Raw genomic sequence first — 19,489 nt, forward strand, 5'->3', positions numbered from 1 at the left:
AGTAAAGAAAAATAAGCTAATTGGTCCGTCGCCAAAGGGGGAGAAATAAATCCTGTGTTTGAATGTCCAACACAAATATCTCAAGGTGAAATAAACAACACGAAGAGTTTTATATTATCACACATATTGTCCTTTCTTGCAGAAATGCAAGAGGAGCTCTAATGTAGGATTGTGACCCTGGTTTGCTAAATTACCATGAGCCGGTATTGCTGCAGGGTACATGATGTTTAGACTATGTTTATTTACAAAAGCATGCTGAAAACTAGAAGGGCACTCGGATAGCGCGGACCTCTGCCAAGGCCGTTTCCATAAGTGAATAAATAATGTGTGCAACCGCCCCCGTGATTCGGATCCGCTCCAATATTTAATGGGTTCTTCCTTAGCCCATGCTACGTGCTTCCACCACGTTTCATGAAAATCTGGCAAGTAGGTTTTCCTTAATTCTGCTGAAAACAAATAAACCTAACCAAAAAAACATCAGCTCCTTCAAGATAAAACTTCAACCTCTTTAGGTTTAGGCTAAAAAAACTACAATTTCTTTAGGTTTAGGCAATAAAACTTCAACTTCTTTAGGTTTAGGGAAAAAAACTACAATTTCTTTAGGTTGAGGCAATAAAACTTCAACTTCTTTAGGTTTAGGCTAAAAAAACTACAATTTCTTTAGGTTTAGGCAATAAAACTTCAACTTCTTTAGGTTTAGGCTAAAAAAACTACAATTTCTTTAGGTTTAGGCAATAAAACTTCAACTTTTTTAGGTTTAGGGAAAAAAAACACTCGGTTAAGTTTAGGGAAAAATGTTGTGTTTTGGGTTAAAATAACTATGAACACAAAGACAACGGCACATTGTGTCCTGTGTTTTTTGTCCCATCCATTCTCCCCGACCTCCACCACTTAAGGAGTTTCACACTGTCTATACTGGTGCGTCTGACTTCCGCTTCTGCTCCTGTCATTATTACTGTGTTCTTTTATACTTTCTTTAGGTGATCTACCATGTGAATGGATGATAAAACATACTAGTGGGTGTAATAGGCCCCTACTGACCCACATCTATGGGACTTACAGCGACTGATAACGCTTATTTATCTGTTGATTGAATCAAACACAGTTCACGACGTCTGTGTGTTTTGAGGTAGGACTCTGGGAAGAAGTTGTGTGATGTTTGCAGCAAATTCTGTCTCAAATGGAAGCAGAAAATAATAATAAATAATAATACTGGAAAAATTCAGATGCTATTTGTATTCAGAGCGTTTTATCGTTTCATTGTCAATGGATGACAACCACTTGTGAGCAGACTATGCATATTTTTTAATGAAGTAAAGGCAAAACCTTGGTTAACAGTTTCTGCTTTTACCGGTAGAATGTGTGCTTTAAAGTACATGCAATAACCTCACTGGACAACTAGTTTTTGATCACAAGCGTTTCCTAAAAATCACAATGTATGACGTGATTTTCCATAGAATTGCAGATACTCACAACATAAATGTGTTCTGAACATTTTCAGCCCAGTCACGTCTTTCTATCGCAGTGATTGATTCATTTTTAGGTATTAATTCAGCGATTTTGATTCACGATTCAATACTTTGTTGACATGTCAATGTAGCTTAGCTTCTTAGCATGCTGACCTCGTGTCCTGTAATCTTTTTTGCCACATTGACTTAAACTGAAAACCTAAAACATTGCAGGCAGTACCAACTTCAATTAACATTTCCATTTAAAGTTGCTACAAGTTTTGAGTTAGTAGCCTGTATCACTCAACAGAGTGTGTGTTAGAGTGTTGACATGGATCACCAGAGCAAATGATCAACTGCGGACACATGAGATTACTGCATTCTTCAGCACAGGTAAGCCGTCCAACAGAACAACTTGACCAAAACTATGAATTTATTTAAAGTTGAAGCTACCCCGAGCAACAAGGAAGACATGATTCTGACTGACAGTGTGCATCTTAATATGTGTTTTATATGCTGCAAGCGAGATGGAATTAGGACGGATGTTGATGTATTCCCTTTCTCCAACCACAAGACAGTGAACACTGGTCAGAAAAGCTATAATGTAAGTATAGTTTACTTTAATTTCACCCAGTTGGCTCACTCCTACTTTAGACTGTGCTTTCTCTTGATGGTAATAAAACCTTCCAGTGCACCACGACTTGGAATAGCAGCTTCAGGACCCTTTTGTTTCAACATATTTTTATTGAGCAGCTCGCTTCACACACAGATAATGTCTTTTCCACCCTGTATATTTTCCACTTAGACTTGCATGACACTGAAATATTCAACACCTGCTCATACCTAAATGATAGAATAAGTCATTTTCCAACAACTCCCAATGTATGGCCATTCAATTTAACGGTGTGAAACCATCACACAGTGGCAGTTTTAAACACGTGACCATTCTCTTTAACATTATGAAGAGGTTGCAGTTTTAACATGTGGATAATGTGGTGGAACGGAACTATTGGTTAGGTTTAGGCAGCAAAACTTCTTGGGTTATGTTTAAGAAAAGATCATTGCTTGGGTTAGTTACTACGTTACGCTTGTGACATCGTTACATACGTGATGTGGTTACATATTAATGTAGTTACACAGGTCACTTAAAATAACTCAACATTTTTACTCTTGGTATCACATGAGACACAAAGGGCGGTCTCCCGGGTGAAAGTCCTGAGCTTTGTCGCTCCTTATACTTCGTCAGCAGACATCCTCCTTTGCTAGTGACTGCGGCCACTAGAAGTCGCTTGCACAGACGACCTATAGAGCTAGTTTTTTCGGTGAGGACGACTTGGAAATATTACAGAAATGGAAAATGTAGTGTAAATGTCTAACTTGGCTAACCAGTGGCGAATCACACTGTGACGTATGCAAACAAGTATGCTGTAAACTGTTAAGTTTTCTTCTTTACAGACAATGTGTTGGATGTAATCAGCTCGGCTCCACTTTAAAAGCATGAACCAACACAGACTCTCCCAGTGTTAAAATCCACAACTTAAAAACCTAATTATTGTTTTTGGGGTTCACATAAATTGAAGCGGAAAGCTGAACACAGGTGCATGATTTTGAACTAGAGCACATGTTTTATTGTGCTCCTTTTTTCCAGAGCAGTTTGCCAAAAACACAGTGAGCAGTGAACCAGTGGAAATGAATTCTAATAGTTTGGTACAGCTGCCGATCAGAAACCCTAAATCCACCCTTGAAAAAGCACACTTGCCTATTTAAACTTCATCCAATGACCTTTAAATCTACAGTACTTGGCGAGTTATGAAGCTCTCAGTCGACAGAACAAGCAGTCTCACTTCTCCCGCGCTGCTCTACAGCAGGTTTCGATTAGTTTGGACTTGGGAAAAGGATCATTCAGCTGTTGTAACTGTGTGACAGCTCTTAATTTCCACAGCTTGATTCAGACCTGGTCAGGAATCCCCAGAAGAAATGCTTGTGCAGTCAGGGATGCTAGAGGGCTAGCAGAGTAGGGAGAGCATACTAAAGGCTGTGGAAAGGATATATGGCTCGATCCTCTTTCATACGGTTTTATTAATTATGATAAGCCATGGATGTACCTCTCTCTCTCTCTCTCTCTCTCTCTCACACATGCCATCGTTGGATCTACTGAATGTTCAATTCATATAAAACAGCTGTCACAGGTTAATCTCTGGTAGTCTTCAGTATATATCTCACTGATAGACTTCTATTTCTCAAGATTGTACAAATTAGATATAACATGTTAATTGGTGATCTTTAGTTCTAGCTCTTCCTCTTTTCCTCCTTTTCATTTTCCTCTGCTCCCCTCTTCTCTGGTCTCATCTTCTCTTTTCTTGTCCTCTCCTGTGCCTGCTCTCCTAATCCCTTCATCTCATCTCACCTCTCCTTTTCCTTCTTTGTTCCTCAGCTTCATTGTCCCCTCTCTCCTCTCCTCTCCTCTCCTCCCCTATCAGACTTATCCTGCAGGTTTTTGAGGACCTGAGCACACAGTGACAGCCAGGGTGTGAAATTAACACCAGGCACTGGATGAATCCGGTCCACCCCCTCTCTCTGTCACCCTTTTCCCTCCATTATTGGCTCCCTGAGGTGGATTCATTCCATTCTGACCTTCTGGGGGAAAAAAAATCACCTATGTAATTATCAGCCAGTCAATTAAACTCTCAAAGAGTTTCTTTCACCACTTTGAGCCAAAGATTCACGACAGGGAAGTCTAACAAGGCAGGAATACAAATTCCTTCCTACAGCAGCCAAAATAAACCAAGGGCCTGTATAAAAGTTCAACTCGGCTTATATCCTGACTCTTATGGGACCCTGTAGGAATGACCACATTTTTCTAGTGAGCTGTTCAGTATTAGTGATGTTAACACAATTTAATCGGGTCCTCTGAACCAACCTGTTCTCACTCCCAACTTATACTGCCACACACTAACAGATTCCATTCACAAACAACAAGAGTCCCGACTAAAAAGAAACGGAAATCTTGCAAAATCTCTCACAATCTCTCACAATCAAACATGACTTTAGTGTAAAACAAACAGGCAGGAAGAATTAGCGATGTTTTGCACTACTTTGTTCTGAAAATTCACAAAGGAGACACGTTAAATTACCACTGGTGTTGTTGCAAAGTCACAAATCCACAAGTTGGTCCTCCATTTGTGAGCTCCATCTTACTACTACTCTATGCTTTGCATTTTGAATGAGCTCATGACGGCAGTGGTTGTCCTTCTGCTTCAGTCAGCTTGGTTCTCGGTTGGCTATCGTTCTCTATCATTGGGCTCATTAGATGATCCATCCATCTAGTTTGATCCATCCATCCTCTGAATGCTCTAGGTCTGTAGTTTGATCCATCCATCCTCTGAATGTTCTAGGTCTGTAGTTTGATCCATCCATCCTCTGAATGCTCTAGGTCTCTAGTCTGATCCATCCATCCTCTGAATGCTCTAGGTCTCTAGTTTGATCCATCCATCCTCTGAATGCTCTAGGTCTCTAGTTTGTGGCTGTAAAGTTTCATGAGGCTGTGATTATCCTAGAGGTCACCACAGGTCATTTTATACAGTGAGGTCAAGTTTAAAAAAATGGTCTCACTACAATGAAATGTCTCCTATGGGGACTAACATCATCACACATGAATACAGTTGAACTCATTGGATCCACAAAAGTCTCAGCTTTACAGCGATACCCAATTGATGTAATTCCAACACTGTTTAGGGACTCCAGTATGCAGAAACATCATTTTTAGAATAGGTGAATAAACATGGTTGAATGGTTTTAGACCAAAACTGCAATTTAGCCTAAATTTGTAGCGTTATTTAGCCTCCTTCCCGACAAGTCAGCAAGACATGGTTTTTCTAGTTTCATATGATATCTGCACCTTCACTCTAGCTCTAAAAGTCAAACTGCTACAGCCTCTGAAAGACTAGTAAAGTGGGTCGGGATCGCTGGTCTCGGGGGGTTAAGCCCAGAGATAACTCAGTAATAACACTTGGAGATATTTGGGAGTTGAAAATGGAGCGTCAGAAAATTAAATTACAGGTGACATGTTGCGGCGTTTGCTGCACTGGAATGGAATCTGACATTCTTGAATAAAGTACCAGCTGTGGTTGGTAAACAAGGGAGGAAAAAAAGCTCAGCTTCCTGCCCTGGTGACGGATCCTCGTACATTCTTGAAGTGCCTCTTTTTATGGTTTGCTGAGTAGCAAATCACACTAAAATCAGACGTGACGCTGCATCACTGCCAGGCCTCTCTCCGCCTTTTTTTCCCCATATTTCTCACGCCTGCTGCTGCCATACCTTCCACCTCCTGCCATAACTCCTTCGCTCCCCCCCCCCCCGTCTGAACTTTTGTTTTCCCCTCACTCATCTTCTACTGCTTCTCCACACTCCTTCCTACATCCTTCGTCTCCTTCCCTCTCTCCTCTCTATTTCTCCCCTCCTGTAATCTTACTTTCTCCCATCTGCTGTCTCGCTACCTCCTACTCTCCTGAGGCCTGTGTGTGTGTGTGTGTGTGTGTGTGTGTGTGTGTGTGTGTGTGTGTGTGTGTGTGTGTGTGTGTGTGTGTGTGTGTGTGTGTGTGTGTGTGTGTGAGACTCATCTATCTAGGATGGGGTACTCATTATGCTCCGCTGAGTTTGGATGGATGAGGGGATCTCTCTCTCTCTCTCCTCCTCTCCTGCCTGTATCTCTATCCCCCGTTCTATCTATCTCTTAGTTATGGTTAGAGGGGATGTGGCAGACTGGATGGAGAGGAGAGGAAAGGAAAGGAAAGGAAAAAAAGAAGAAAGGAGACGAGAGGAAATGGAAAAAGGAAAAAAGGAAAGCAGAGGAAAGGAAATGGAAAAGGGAAGAAAGGAAAGGAGAACGAGAGGAAATGGAAAAGGGAAGAAAGGACAGGAGTGGAGAGGGAAAGGGAGAGAAGACAGGAAAAGAGAAGATGAGACCAGAGATGAGGGGAAAAGGGAGGAAAAACAAAGGAGGAAAAGAAAAGGAAAGGAAAGGAAAGGAAAGGTGGAAGGAAGGAGGAAAGGAGAGGGGAAGGGAAGGCAATGGAAGAAAAGGAAAAGAGAAGAGAAGGAAAGGGAAGACAGAAGGTGAGAGGGGAAGGAGAGAGGAAAGAAAGAAAGAAAGAAAAGAGTAGAGAAGGAGAAGTAGAGATGAGATGAGAGAAGAGGGAAGCAGAGAAAAAATAAAGTAGGAAAAGATAAGGAAAGGAGAGCAAAAAAAGAAGAAAGGAAACGAGACGAGAGGAAATGGAAAAGGGATGAAAGGACAGGAGTGGAGAGGAAATGGGAGAGAGGACAAGACAAGAGAAGATGAGACCAGAGAAGAGGGGAAAAGGGAGGAAAAACAAAGGAGGAAAAGAGAAGGAAAGGAAAGGAAAGAAGAACGGGAGGACAGGGAAGTGGAAGGAAGGAGAAAAGGAGAAGAGGAGAGGGGAAGGGAAGGGAAGAAGGGAAAGGAGATAAGAGGAAAAGGAAAAGGGAAGAAAGGACAGGAGAGGAAAGGAAAGAAGAAGGGAGGACAGGAAAGTGGAAGGAAGGAGAAAAGGAGACGGAAGGGAAGGAAATGGAAGAGAGGAAAGGAAAGAAGGAAATGATATGACAAAAGATGGAAGGAGAGGAAAAAGAAAAGTGGAAAAGAGAAGAAAATGAGGGAAGGAAATAAGAAGGGAGGACAGGAAAGTGAAAGGAAGGAGAGGGGAGGAGAGGGGAAGGGAAGGTAATGAAAGGAAAGGAGAAGAGAAGAGAAGGATAGGGAAGAAAGAAGGTCAAAGGAGAAGGAGAGGAAAGGAAAGAGAGGAGAGGAGAGGAGAGGAGAGGAGAGGAGAAGAGAGGAAGAAAATGGAAGCGAGGAGATGACATGAGAGAAGAGGGGAGCAGAGGAAAAGAGAAGGAAAGGAAAGAAAAGAAAAAGGGAAGACAGGAAAGTGTAAGGAAGGAGAAAAGGAGAGGATAGGGAAGGAGAAGGAAGGGAAGGAGAAGAGGAGAGGGGAAGGGAAGGGAAGTAAAGGGAAGATAGAAGGTGAGAGGAAAAGAGAAGGAAAGGAAAGGAAAGAAGAATGGAGGACAGCAAATAATTGGAAGAGGAAGAAAAGAAGAGGGGAGGGGAGGAGAAGAGGAGAGAGGAAGGGAAGTCAATGAAAGGGAAGGGAAGAGAAGGAAAGGGAAGAAAGAAGGTGAGAGGAAAAGGAGGAAAGGAAGGAAAGAGGAGAGAAAAGGAAAGGAAAAGAGAGGAAAAGGAAGTAGAGAAGGCGTCTCCAGCCTGGCTTTAATCACCTCGCTGAGATCAGCCTCCGTCTCAATAGCCTTACTCACACACATGCACACGTACTGTATGCACACACACACACTCACCTAAGTCTCCGTCGCCATGGCAACGGCACACCTCTAGCACCCTCGTAATCAACTTTGAAAATAGCAATAGAAGTGATGTGTTGGCAGACACACACCACAAATAAACACACACGCATAAACACTGAAATGTAATTAGAATTAAATTCAAAACTAGTCATCCAGTCTCCACTGGGATGATGATGTGGGGGGGCTGAGTAGCTGCGTTATGGGACAACAAAGTGGCACCACACAACAAACAAGCAACAATCATATTTCAACACATATTTTTCTGAAAACAATCCCAAATCCAGCATGTAGAATAACAAGAAAAAGGGGAACCTGAAAAATGTGCTACACTCTGCTGCCCCCTTTATCCTAGCTTTACTGAAGCCGCTCTCCAGAGAGGATGGACGTGGCGGGAATAACCTCTTTGTGTGTGTATGTGTGTGTGTGTGCGTGCATCTGAATCGCAGCCGTAAAAAGGAAATGCCTCTGAAATTGTCCGTGACTCTGAGAGAGGAACAGAAAACAGCCCCAGATGAAAGGAGGTGGAAGACGCTGCCAGCGTTTAGAAAAAACAACAACAAATCCTTTTCCTCCTGTTCTGTTTTCTTCTGGAAATAGGAGGAGGGAATAAACAGAGGAGGGTTCAGACGGAGAGAGGGATTGAAGGAGACAGAGAATGAAGAGACAGGTGGGTGGAGTGCTTTCCTGCTCCGCCACACCATTGTGCATGGATAGTACTACTGCAACATGGACAATATCTCATAACACACACAGGGAGAGAGGTTCCAAGGAGAAAGCTATTCAAGCTCCTATAGTATGGAGGATGGGACCTGACAAAATCATAAATAAATAAGTGAATAAAAGAATACAAAAATAAAAAAAATTAATAAATGAATGAATAAATAAATAAATAAATAAATGTAGCAAAAATAAAATAAAAAATAAATGCAGCCATTAATTAATTGATCAAATGTGACATAGATTTATATTTCTGTTTTAATTTGCGTCTGTATTTATTTATTTATTTATCTTTGTATTAATTCCCTTATTAATTAACACTTCTGTTTAATTTCCCCTTTTAATTATTTATGTATTTATTCTTTAATACATTTATTCATTTTTGCATTCATTTTGAATCTATTATTGCATTCATTTTTTGATTTGTTTTTTGATTTATTTTTGATCTATTTAACATTTATTTTTAAATGTATGTATTTATGCATTTATTTATTTATGCATGATTAACGTGTGTCATGGGGTCAGGGAAAATCGTGCATAAATAAATAAAAGCATCAATACATAAAAAATAAATACAAAAATAAATACAAAATAAATTTAAAAATTAATAAAAATATATATATATAAATAAATAAAAGGGAAAATAAGGAAATTAATACAAAGACGAATAAATAAAGAAGCAAATTAAAACGATATATCAATTTATGTCACATTTTATCAATATTAGTATTATATAGTATTTTTAATATTAATTTGGTGACATTTAATGAAATGTATTTATTTATTAAGTCATTTATTTATTGACCGATTTTTTTATTTTGGCAGATTCCGTCCTCCATACTACAGATGTTGTGTCATTTGCTTGTTAGAATTGGATAAAAGTCAAAATAGTCTTGAAAATATTCAAGAATACACCTTACTACACAGGGATGAGAGAAAGCGAACGCAGTCCACTTAAAGACTGTGGGAAGTGCAGACAGGGAATAGAGGATCTACTGAATGGAGTGGATAAAGGAAAGGAAGCAGGAAGCTGTCTTACCTTAGCCAACTGTGAGTTTACCCATTTTGTGAAAGTCTTCTTCTGAACGTCTTCTCTTTCATCTGCCGGAAGAAAAAAACAACACACAGTCAGGAAAAAGTGCATATACAGAGTATATGTGTGTGTATATATACATGTACATGTTTGTGTCAGATGCATGGCAGCGAGTCAATAAGAAAAAACATGAGAAGGGCGCATTTATACTTTGATAAATACCAGTACACACCAGACTCCAATCACTCTGACTGACTGGTTGACAATCTCTCTGAATACAGGCTTCTGTCTCTCTCTCAAACACACACACAAGTGGTGCTTAGCATGGTAAGAGGCTCCTCTAATTTAGCTCAGGGCTAATTGCATCCTCATCGTATCAATCAGCGTGCCACTTACAGGCCTTCGCCGTCACGTCGGATGACAAACTGGAGTGAGTCGCACAGTTGGCACTTGTTGCCTTCACGAAACAACCCCGTCTCTATGATTTAAAAAGCATTACTGTGATCACAGACGTTGCGGAGCTTTTTTGCAACCCGTCAACAAAACCAGACGCTGCTGTAAACTGAGAGAAAAACAACATTGTATGGAGTAAATATAGTGGATCGGGAACCTGTGTGAAATAATCTACAATTTGAGGTTTCTCTTGTGGTCCTGAATGAATTTTCTCAATCATTTAGTGAGTGTTATAGGTAGCTGTCTACTTCTCCTCTAACTTCTCCAAGGTGGTCTCTAGCTCTCCCGTCAGCTCCGTCCTCTTTATCCATCCATGGTCAGCTCCATCGGGGCTGTTGGAATGCATTCAACGCAATTGTCAGTATATGGCCCATTTGACAACGGAGATGAGAGTGACGGCCGGCTCGACCGCCACATTACAGAGATACGATAAGCCGTGATGTCTAGCTCTGCTTTTCCTGTCAATGTGTGAAACCCAAAGTGTTTCCATCCTTTACTGGAGGTGTAGTGTTTACCACGCTGGATATGAAATCTCACCTCTAACGGAGATACTGAATGATGATTTTCAAGGCGGGATTGTTTACGAAAAATCTGCATAAAGTGCCGGGCAGATGCCTTTATATCAGGGACATTATCCTCCACCGTACAGGGTGTTTCCCTCTGTAGCAGAGCAGCGCAGTGTGGCCTGTGACATGCATTACAATGCAAATGACGACATGATGACTTATAATAACGCCTCTCGCCCGCCTCTCTCATTTGGCTGGAAATAGGGTCACTTCCCATTACTACGGGTAATAAATTACACTCTCATCGTGAAACAGAACATCAGGTTAAATATTATACCAGCCCAGCTAACAGTACTCTTTCAGTGTGTGTACGTGTGTGTGTGTGTTGACACCAGCCAGGCATTGACTAATGGAGCTGATAATGAAACTTCTCCCTTAATTAAAAGGTCCCACGTTGAGCAGTGCAGTGTGGTGAGACGCCCGGACACACACGCAGGTACACACGCACACACATATCCAATGTGAGATAATGGCATGCTGAGCAGTGAAGCGTGAATGAAATAGAAGCATGTACCAAACAATCTCATCTAAAGCAGGTAATCCATCCACATCGTTGGTGTGCAGCGTGTGCATGTGTCTCACCGTGTTCCCATAATGCAGGATTTACTTCTCTATGCATTAACGCCAGAGAGAGTGCAATGTCATTCTGCATGCGCGTGATCAACGGATGTATTTTCAGATGTTGGGAATGTGTGTGATATGTGTACATATCTGTTGTCTTATAGGCCAGAAATCCACTCTTCCTTTCATAGCCAAATTATGTTACAGTATTTTAGACCTCTGGTCTGAGATGTGTCAACAATAGGGGTGGGAAAAAAAATTCACCTATGTATTGCAATTTTTTTTTACAATTTTGAAATTAGATTTTTTTTTAATGCCAGAATCAATATGTTTGCTTCATTTGAGTCTATGTGGAGGTAGAAGGAAGTTACCACTTTTATTGTTGTAGTCTGAGTAACGTAATGTCATATCCGTTCCGTATCCGTCAACCAAAACAAACCGCAGGAATCACAATAAATCGTAATATCGAATCGCAATTAATATCGAATCAGTACCAAAGTAAACATGGTGCACTGCACGCTTAACTTACAATAGGCCTGCTTTATAATTAGTAATTTGTCCTGTAGTGTTTCATATCAATAGAGTGAGGATGTCCGTGTCTTTTGCAGCAAGAAGGTCTTGGGATTCAGACAGACTCTCTTCTAGTAACATTATTAATTGAAACTGCTGGCTGCAGCTTATTTATTTGTGGCTCAGCATGTTGTTTGCTCACGACACTGTGTCGTCTTAAAGCTGCAGTGCGTAGAAATCCGGAAAACGCAAAATCCTGCATCCCCTCGAGCTGCTCTCTCCTCTCTCCGCTCTCCCCTCTCTGTCCGAAGCCCCTCCCCCCACACGAGAACGGGCATATGCACGCGCTTCATACGTGCTCGCTACATCTGAGGAGGCTACCGCAGCGAGCTACACATTACCTTCTAACGACATCAACAGTTTGGACTGTCTTTTTGAAAGTCTGTCTTTCTTTTTTTGGGTTGTTTTGAGGTGTAGGCAGTTGCTGCCAATGCTGGAATAGCAAGCTTTTCAGTAGGTTGTTCCGCCATTGACCGAGGCTTTCACTATCTGCAGAGACCAGACGTGAACGCGCATCTCCTTTTGTGGAACAGCCAATAGGAACGCTCTCTCTGAAATGCCCTGTGATTGGTCAAAGTCTGCCGTCACGGGCAAGATTTTCTAAAGCCTGTAAACAGAGCCATGAGGAGGTGCAGAGGTGTAGTTTTCACTCAGATCACTTGAATTACAATATGCTGAAAGGTTATTATGGAATTTTTGCCAAATTATGCCAAAATATTGTTGCCTACTGCCACTTTAACGGACAGCTGTCATTCCCTGAGCAAATATCTGGATTTATAGACTAAATATGGCTGAGTTGGCTCGACTCTTGGTCATTACTGCTTGAGTTTACAGAATGATATTATCCCAGTTTTCATCCTACTATGATATGATGATTGCATTGAGCATAAGTAGCCTAGTTAGGCCCAATCAGACAGAGCACTTTTTAGCAGCCCGGGGTGTATTTAGGGCCGAGCACCGACAACGTCAGGCCATTAAGGCCCTATTGAAACTGTGGGAATTCTTCTTTTTATTTTTCACAAAAATGAATCGCCTTTTTGACAGCCTTAGCATGCTCAAAAAGTTGTTAAACTAGGCACACTTATCAGACGCGGTAAAAAATTTAATATTTTAAGGGTCTCGGGCTTCGGTATTGCAAAATGGCTCGCAAGGGCCCCCTAGAAAGTTGGAAAAATTGAGCCCCTCGCTACAGTTTCACCTACATGTATGAAATTTGGCAGACAGATGTAACATATGGAGACACACAAAAAAGCCTCTGGGAGGTATGCCCAAAACTCAACAGGAAGGCAGCCATTTTTGATTTAATGTGTGATTTTTGCCCATTTTTAGCGTTTTATAGGCTGCGTACGTTAACAAACTCCTCCTACAGATTTCATCAGAATGACTTCAAAATTTGGTCAGGACCATTTTAAGACCTCAAGGATGAAAAGTTATTCAAATGGTGAGTTTTCACTGAACGACCTGACCGTGGCGTGGCGGCCATTTTTAGCCATTTGCCATGAAACAGGAAGCTGTTGTAACTCCACTGTACATAGTCCGATCTGCCTCAAATTTCTCTGGCATGACCCTGGAGGAGTACCTAGAGTCAACGTTTGAAGCGTAGGGCTACTGACCACGTATCAGTATTTCACAAGTTGGGAGTGAGATTGTGTTGGTTTGAAAGGCTGTGTGTTTGCATGTAGGTGTGTGTGCTGCCAGGGCAAAGTGAATGAGTGTGTGAGTACTAGCAGGGAGGGCAGGAAGCAGTCAGAGACCGACGGAGAGAGAGAGGCACGATCAATAGTCCATTTAAACCGTTGTTCAGCTACTGAAACCTGCGGCAGCTTTACACACACTCAGACACACCGAAGCATGCACACAGCCACATACATCTCATTAAAAACACTGCAACATTAATAGCTTAATCTAAGTCTGAGAGAGGCATCAGAAAGAAGAGAAAGAGTAATGGAAATCAAGTGGAGAGGGGAAAGAAGGAAATAACCAGGAAGAGAAAACAGATTGGACAAGGCCTGAAACAAAGAGGAGGAGGAGAGAGGAAAGACTACATGGAGAAAGGAAATGAATAGAGAGAATGTAGAAAAGACAAGCAGGGAGGAAGAGAAAGCAGACAGGACAGAGAGAGGAAAGTAAAGACACACAAAGAGAAAGAGAAGGACAGAAAGCTGGAGGACACAAAGTGAAAGACAGAAAAGAAGATGGAGGATTGGTCTCAAACAGGTTTCCATGGCCAGAGGCAGAACTAGAAGAAATCTCTGTGTGACAGCAGTGAATCATTTTGCCAAACTGGAGAAGCTTTAACTGTACATTGTTTCAACTCACATGCAGTCTGTGCTGAAAACGGAGTTAACGATCTACAGACTTAGAAGACTTAAGGCTGGCCCACACTAACAGATATTACAAATCTTAAAAGATTTTGACAATACGAGAGACCCCACACATAACATGTTACGTTAAATCAGCTTGGTTGGATCATGGTTTGGGTTTAAATAACACCGGAAGTGGTGTAACTTGAGTACGGAAGTTAACAAATAAATCAATTTTGACTTCTGGTTTTGCACAGGACACTAACACCAGTCTCTTGGGTGAAAGTCCTGTCTCCCAAAATCCTAAAATCTCTCACGATCAAACATGAACAAACATGACAGACAACGGGCAGGAAGAATTAGCGATGTTAGTTTTTACACTACTTTGTACTGAAAATTCATAACAAAGAAAAAATATGGATGAAGACATGGAGACACGTTAAATAAATACTCATGTTGTTGCCACAATCAACAAGATGGTCCTCCATTTCTGAGGTCTATCTCACTACTACTATATTTCTGCTTTAATTTGCTTATTTATTCATCTATCTTTGTATTAATTCCCTTATTTATTTACTCTTTCTGTTTAATTTTCCCCTTTATTTATTCAGGTATTTATTTTTATTAATTTTTAAATGTATTCTTTCTTTCTTTCTGCATTTATTTTTGCATTTTATTTATTTTATATTTATTTTTAAATGTATGTATTTATTTATATATTTACATATTTATTTATTTATTTCTGCATGATTTTCCCTTTGCATTTTACCCTTTATTTATTTCCCTAAACTTATTTATTCTTTTCTTTCTTCATTTCTTTTTACATTTCTGCCTCATTATGCCGTCATGGCGGTTGTGTCATTCCTTCTTCAGTCAGCTTGGTTTTCAATTGGCTATCGTTCTTTCCCATGTGACTGCGTCATTGGCAGTCCTCGGGGTTCCCCACACACACACACAACAGGATATCCCATCGTAAAATTTTAACATGTTTAATATTTATCATTTGAAATCGGTGTGGCGAGGATGGACTTCCGAGCCAGGGAATTCGGGGATGTAAAAAACACTCCTGACATACCATAGAAAAGATAATCTCGAGAACCATCAAAAACATCGTGGCTTTGCTGACCGCTGTTGGGGGGGGGACTTGGGCCCAAATCAGATTGATTGTTGTGTAGTGTGTACCCGGCATTAGCAAGAAAACTTACAGGAAAACATGCAATCATCTGGGGAAAAGTATCCAGTAGTTCTTTGACTGAGATGAATGTGTCATTGTTTGTTTTGACAGAATTTGGGCGACAACAGGATACAATGCAAACCAGCCTGCAGCACATTTACCATCGCATTCAGAATCAATCCCCCACTTGATCAAAAGATAGTTGCTCTAAATGTGCTTCCACATCTCGGAGGAAATCAGCGGAGTTCATGTAGAGCGGCATATCTCAGCCCTGGCTGCCTTTCATGTTTATATCACAAAGAAATGACTTCAATACGCTGTAAGTGGTTTCAATAAGAGGACGACTTCCTTATGAACTAGCTGGGAAGATAACGTAATGTGTGTAATAATATATAATAAGAAGGAAAGGACAAAGAAGAAACAACTGTTTACAGATGCATCCAGTAGGGCAGGGATGAACTCACTGTTGCCCGCTCCTCATGTGTGAATTGCTGAGTGTTGGAGATATATGTGCCTTCTCTCCAATATAATGGAACTAGATAGAAATCATGACCAGGTTACTCAAGATAATCCACAGACCTTGTTGTGAGCAGTTTCATAGGAACTATTTTCTTTCTACCGAACTACACCCGCCAACCGTAGCACTGCGCAGAAGAAAATGTGCATCTACTCGTGGACGAGAGGCAAAAATAAAAAATAAATATATAATGACTCAATAAATAAACACGTCATTAAATGCTGAAAAACAATATTAAAAATAAATATAACCATGAATTAATTGATACATTTGACACATAAATTGATATTTATGTTTTAATTTGCTTCTTTAGTTATTTATCTTTGTAATAATTCCCGTATTTATTTATATATTTATTTTTATTTATTTCATTTGCATAGTGAGGCAGAAATGCATAAAGAAATGTAAAAAGAAATGAATACAGAAATAAATGAGTTTGGGGAAAGAAATAAGGGGTGAAATGCAAAGGGGAAATCATGCCAAAATAAATAGATAAATGCATAAATACATAAATATATAAATAAATACATACATTTAAAAATAAATATAAAATAAAAAAAAAGCAGAAATAAATAAAAATAAATGCAGAAAGAGAGAAAGAATAAATTTAAAAATGTATGAAAATAAATACTTGAATGAATAAAGGGGGAAATTAAACAGAAGAGTAAATAAATAAGGGAATTAATTCAAAGGTAGACGAATAAAGAAGCAAATTAAAGCAGAAATATCCATTTATGTCACATTTTATCAATTAATTAATGCCTATGTTTATCTTTAATATTATTTTTGCTACATTTAATGACATTTATTTATTCATTTTTGGTTTTGGCAGATTCTGTCCTCCATACACCACTACTGGCAGGTGTAGTTTGGTAGGAAGAAAATGAAACTGCTCACAACAAGGTTTGTGGAGTAACCAGGTCATGATTTCTGGAAAGAGACATTGCTGTTGAATTTTTTTTTTTTGCCATCTAGTTCCATTATACTGGACAGAAGGCACACGTATCTCCAACACTCGGCAAATCACACCAAAACAATCTAGATTGATGAACAGCACGACAGGTAAGAGGAAAAATATGTATTTTCGATTTTGGGGTGAACTGTCCCTTTAAGTTTTTGGAGAGTAATTCCAAAAAGGTAAAATATCTCTGAAAAAAACAATTAAAGATGTCCATCCTCTTAGCTTCCTCAGTAAAGGTTGCTTTGTGAAAAGATCTCTCTCGGTTGCACCATTTAGGAGGATTCCTAGAAGCAAGATAGTGACTATGGCCCCAGGTGGTTTCTAAGTGAGAAGAGCCAACAGGACGTGGAGTGACAGTGAGGTGACTGGTTAAAGTAAGAGAGTCCTTTCCAGCAGGACTCCAACCTGAATGATGGTGAGTGCCTGGGACAGCTCCAGGATCAGCACTGTGGACAGCGACTGTGGCAAAAGCACTGCACAAACAGTAGATAAAACTGATCCATCACCGCTGAAACGGTTAATCAATTAATTGATTTTAGGACTCAACTTCAATTCTCCTGTTTGTTTTAAAAGCTCTGCGTGGTCTCGCTCCGAGTAGCTGCACACCGTGAAACTTTTAACCCCTCACAGTTGTTCATGTTTTGAGGTTTTTCTGCAGGCTTCTCTGTAGCAGCCCTGAGATAATGGAGCCATTTCTGTGATGAGATGAGCTGAATTCATCTTCCCTTTTCTCTTGATCTGTCTACCTTTGGTATTGTGAGTATATGGAGTCGGTATTTTTGTAATTTAAGGGCACAAATGATTTATGTAATGGAGGGATTTATCAAAAGATTTCTCCAGACACCTCCTGGGCTTCACACTTTTCAGAACAAAACTCTCCAATTGATCTCCAAAATATACTGTTCTCTGTTCCCCTGAAGGAAAACATTTGAACACGTCCTGCTGAGAGGGAAGGAACGCCGGCAACGGAACTCGCAGTTAACTAGATGGTCGGACAGCAGGAGACGGTCGCGCGGACCTGCGGCACGCTTTACGTCTGCCAAACCTCGGCACTTGACAAACAGAAAGTGACGAAAGAAAAGAAAAAAGGAAGTGTGCAGCAGCCACAAGACGAGCATTAGCATCAAAGTGGCTGTCCGGCTAATAGAGTCCGGTGAAACTAGGTGGGAGGAGGGAGTTTGATCCAACACGGGGCGTACTTTCAACCCATCAGTTTCTCTGCTAATGATGGCGAGTAAAACTGGAAGGTGGTTTTAATCCGTCATGGGAGCCAGCTGGAGCCTGTCAGCAGTGAAACTACAGACGCTCGGAGAAACAAAGAGCTCTAACCTCGATTAAGTACAGAGCTAATAGTCATGAAATATAGATGCAGATTTGTCTAAACAGAAAAACTGTGTGATATATTACAGAAGTAGGCAGAGTGGCTGAAACCAAGACTCAAGTAAAAGTACTATTAGTTCAGAATAAAAGAAGAAGTAAAAGTAATTAAAGCTGCGAGCAGCGCTGAATGGGCCCTCGCACCTTCCGCGTTGGGGGTACTGGCGGAACGCCGACTGACGCGGCCAGGCACAATTAAACCAGAACTCTGATGGGCGCAATGACGCCTGCCACAAGAGTCTACGACAAACGGTTCATGAGTTATGAAAGGGGGCATGGCTAACGTCTTGGGGCGGGAGTATGAATCTATTTTGACATGTAAATGTCCTCAGGACTGGACCCTTATCATGCCTGAGAAATTTGAGGCAGATCGGACTATGTACAGTGGAGTTACAACAACTTCCTGTTTCATGGCGAATGGCTCAAAATGGTCAGGTCAGGTCGTTCAGTGAAAACTCACCATTTTGATACATTTTCATTCTTAAGATCTTAAGATAGTCCTGACCAAATTTCAAGTCGATCTGTTTAAATTTGTAGGAGTTTGTTAAAGTACACGGCCTGTAAGACACTAAAAATTGGCAAAAATCACACATTAAATTCAAAATGGCTGACTTCCTGTTGAGTTTTGGGCATACCGCCAAGAGGCTTTTTTGTATGTCTCCGCATGTTACATCTGTCTGACAAATTTCATACATGTAGATGAAATCGGAGCGAGGGGCTAAATTTTTCCAACTTTCCAGGGGGTGCTAGCGAGTCATTTTGCAACAGCCAAGCCCGAGACCCTTAAAATATAAAATTTTTCACCGCGTCTGATGAGTATGCCAAGTTTAACAACTTTTTGAGCATGTTAAGGTTGTCAAAAAGGCGATTCATTTGAGAGAAAAAGAAGAAGAAACACTACAGTTTCAATAGGGCCTTCGCTGGCCCGACATTGTCACTGCTCGGGCCCTAATTACTTAAGTCAAATAAGTCAACGTATCCTCGTTCAACTGTTCGTATATCTTGCACAGTTATTTTTCATTTTTTGTGTGTTCTCCTACAAATTGTCAGTGCGCCTGTGCAAACCCCTCACTTTCTTACAGCTTAGATTTTCATTTCACTTACAGCATATCTTTTACACAGACATCACAGTATTATTACCATCTAATTCTGGGCAAAAAGGAGTTTAATAAACCTATTTGTTTTATACTTTTGTGACAGAAAAGGAAGTGACACAGCTAACTTCTCTTCTCTTCTCTTCCTATTTGGTTCACATAATTTACCCATCATTAATTAAAAGAATAACTTTTCCTACTGTTAAATGTCCAAATGTCTTATCTTGATTTACACAACAGCACTGGCCATTACCAAAGCCCACACTTAAACTGCACATAAAATCTTCCCTGTTCCGTGTTGCCAGAAAATAAAAAGTTCTAAACAAATAAA

At 40.5% G+C, this 19,489-nt stretch overlaps 1 protein-coding gene across 8 annotated transcripts in view; it reads right to left on the reverse strand.

Moving 5' to 3' along the window:
• dmd (dystrophin) overlaps positions 1-19,489 on the reverse strand; it is a 309,740-nt gene that overhangs the window by 207,034 nt on the left and 83,217 nt on the right. For all 8 annotated transcript variants that reach the window (XM_037762036.1, XM_037762033.1, XM_037762039.1 and 5 more), the window contains exon 2: positions 9,589-9,650. In XM_037762036.1, the coding sequence (XP_037617964.1) occupies positions 9,589-9,650 (62 nt within the window). The remainder of the gene's footprint in view (positions 1-9,588; positions 9,651-19,489) is intronic.

The sequence above is a fragment of the Sebastes umbrosus genome, chromosome 24, assembly GCF_015220745.1.
Source record: "Sebastes umbrosus isolate fSebUmb1 chromosome 24, fSebUmb1.pri, whole genome shotgun sequence".
Lineage (NCBI taxonomy): Eukaryota > Metazoa > Chordata > Actinopteri > Perciformes > Sebastidae > Sebastes > Sebastes umbrosus.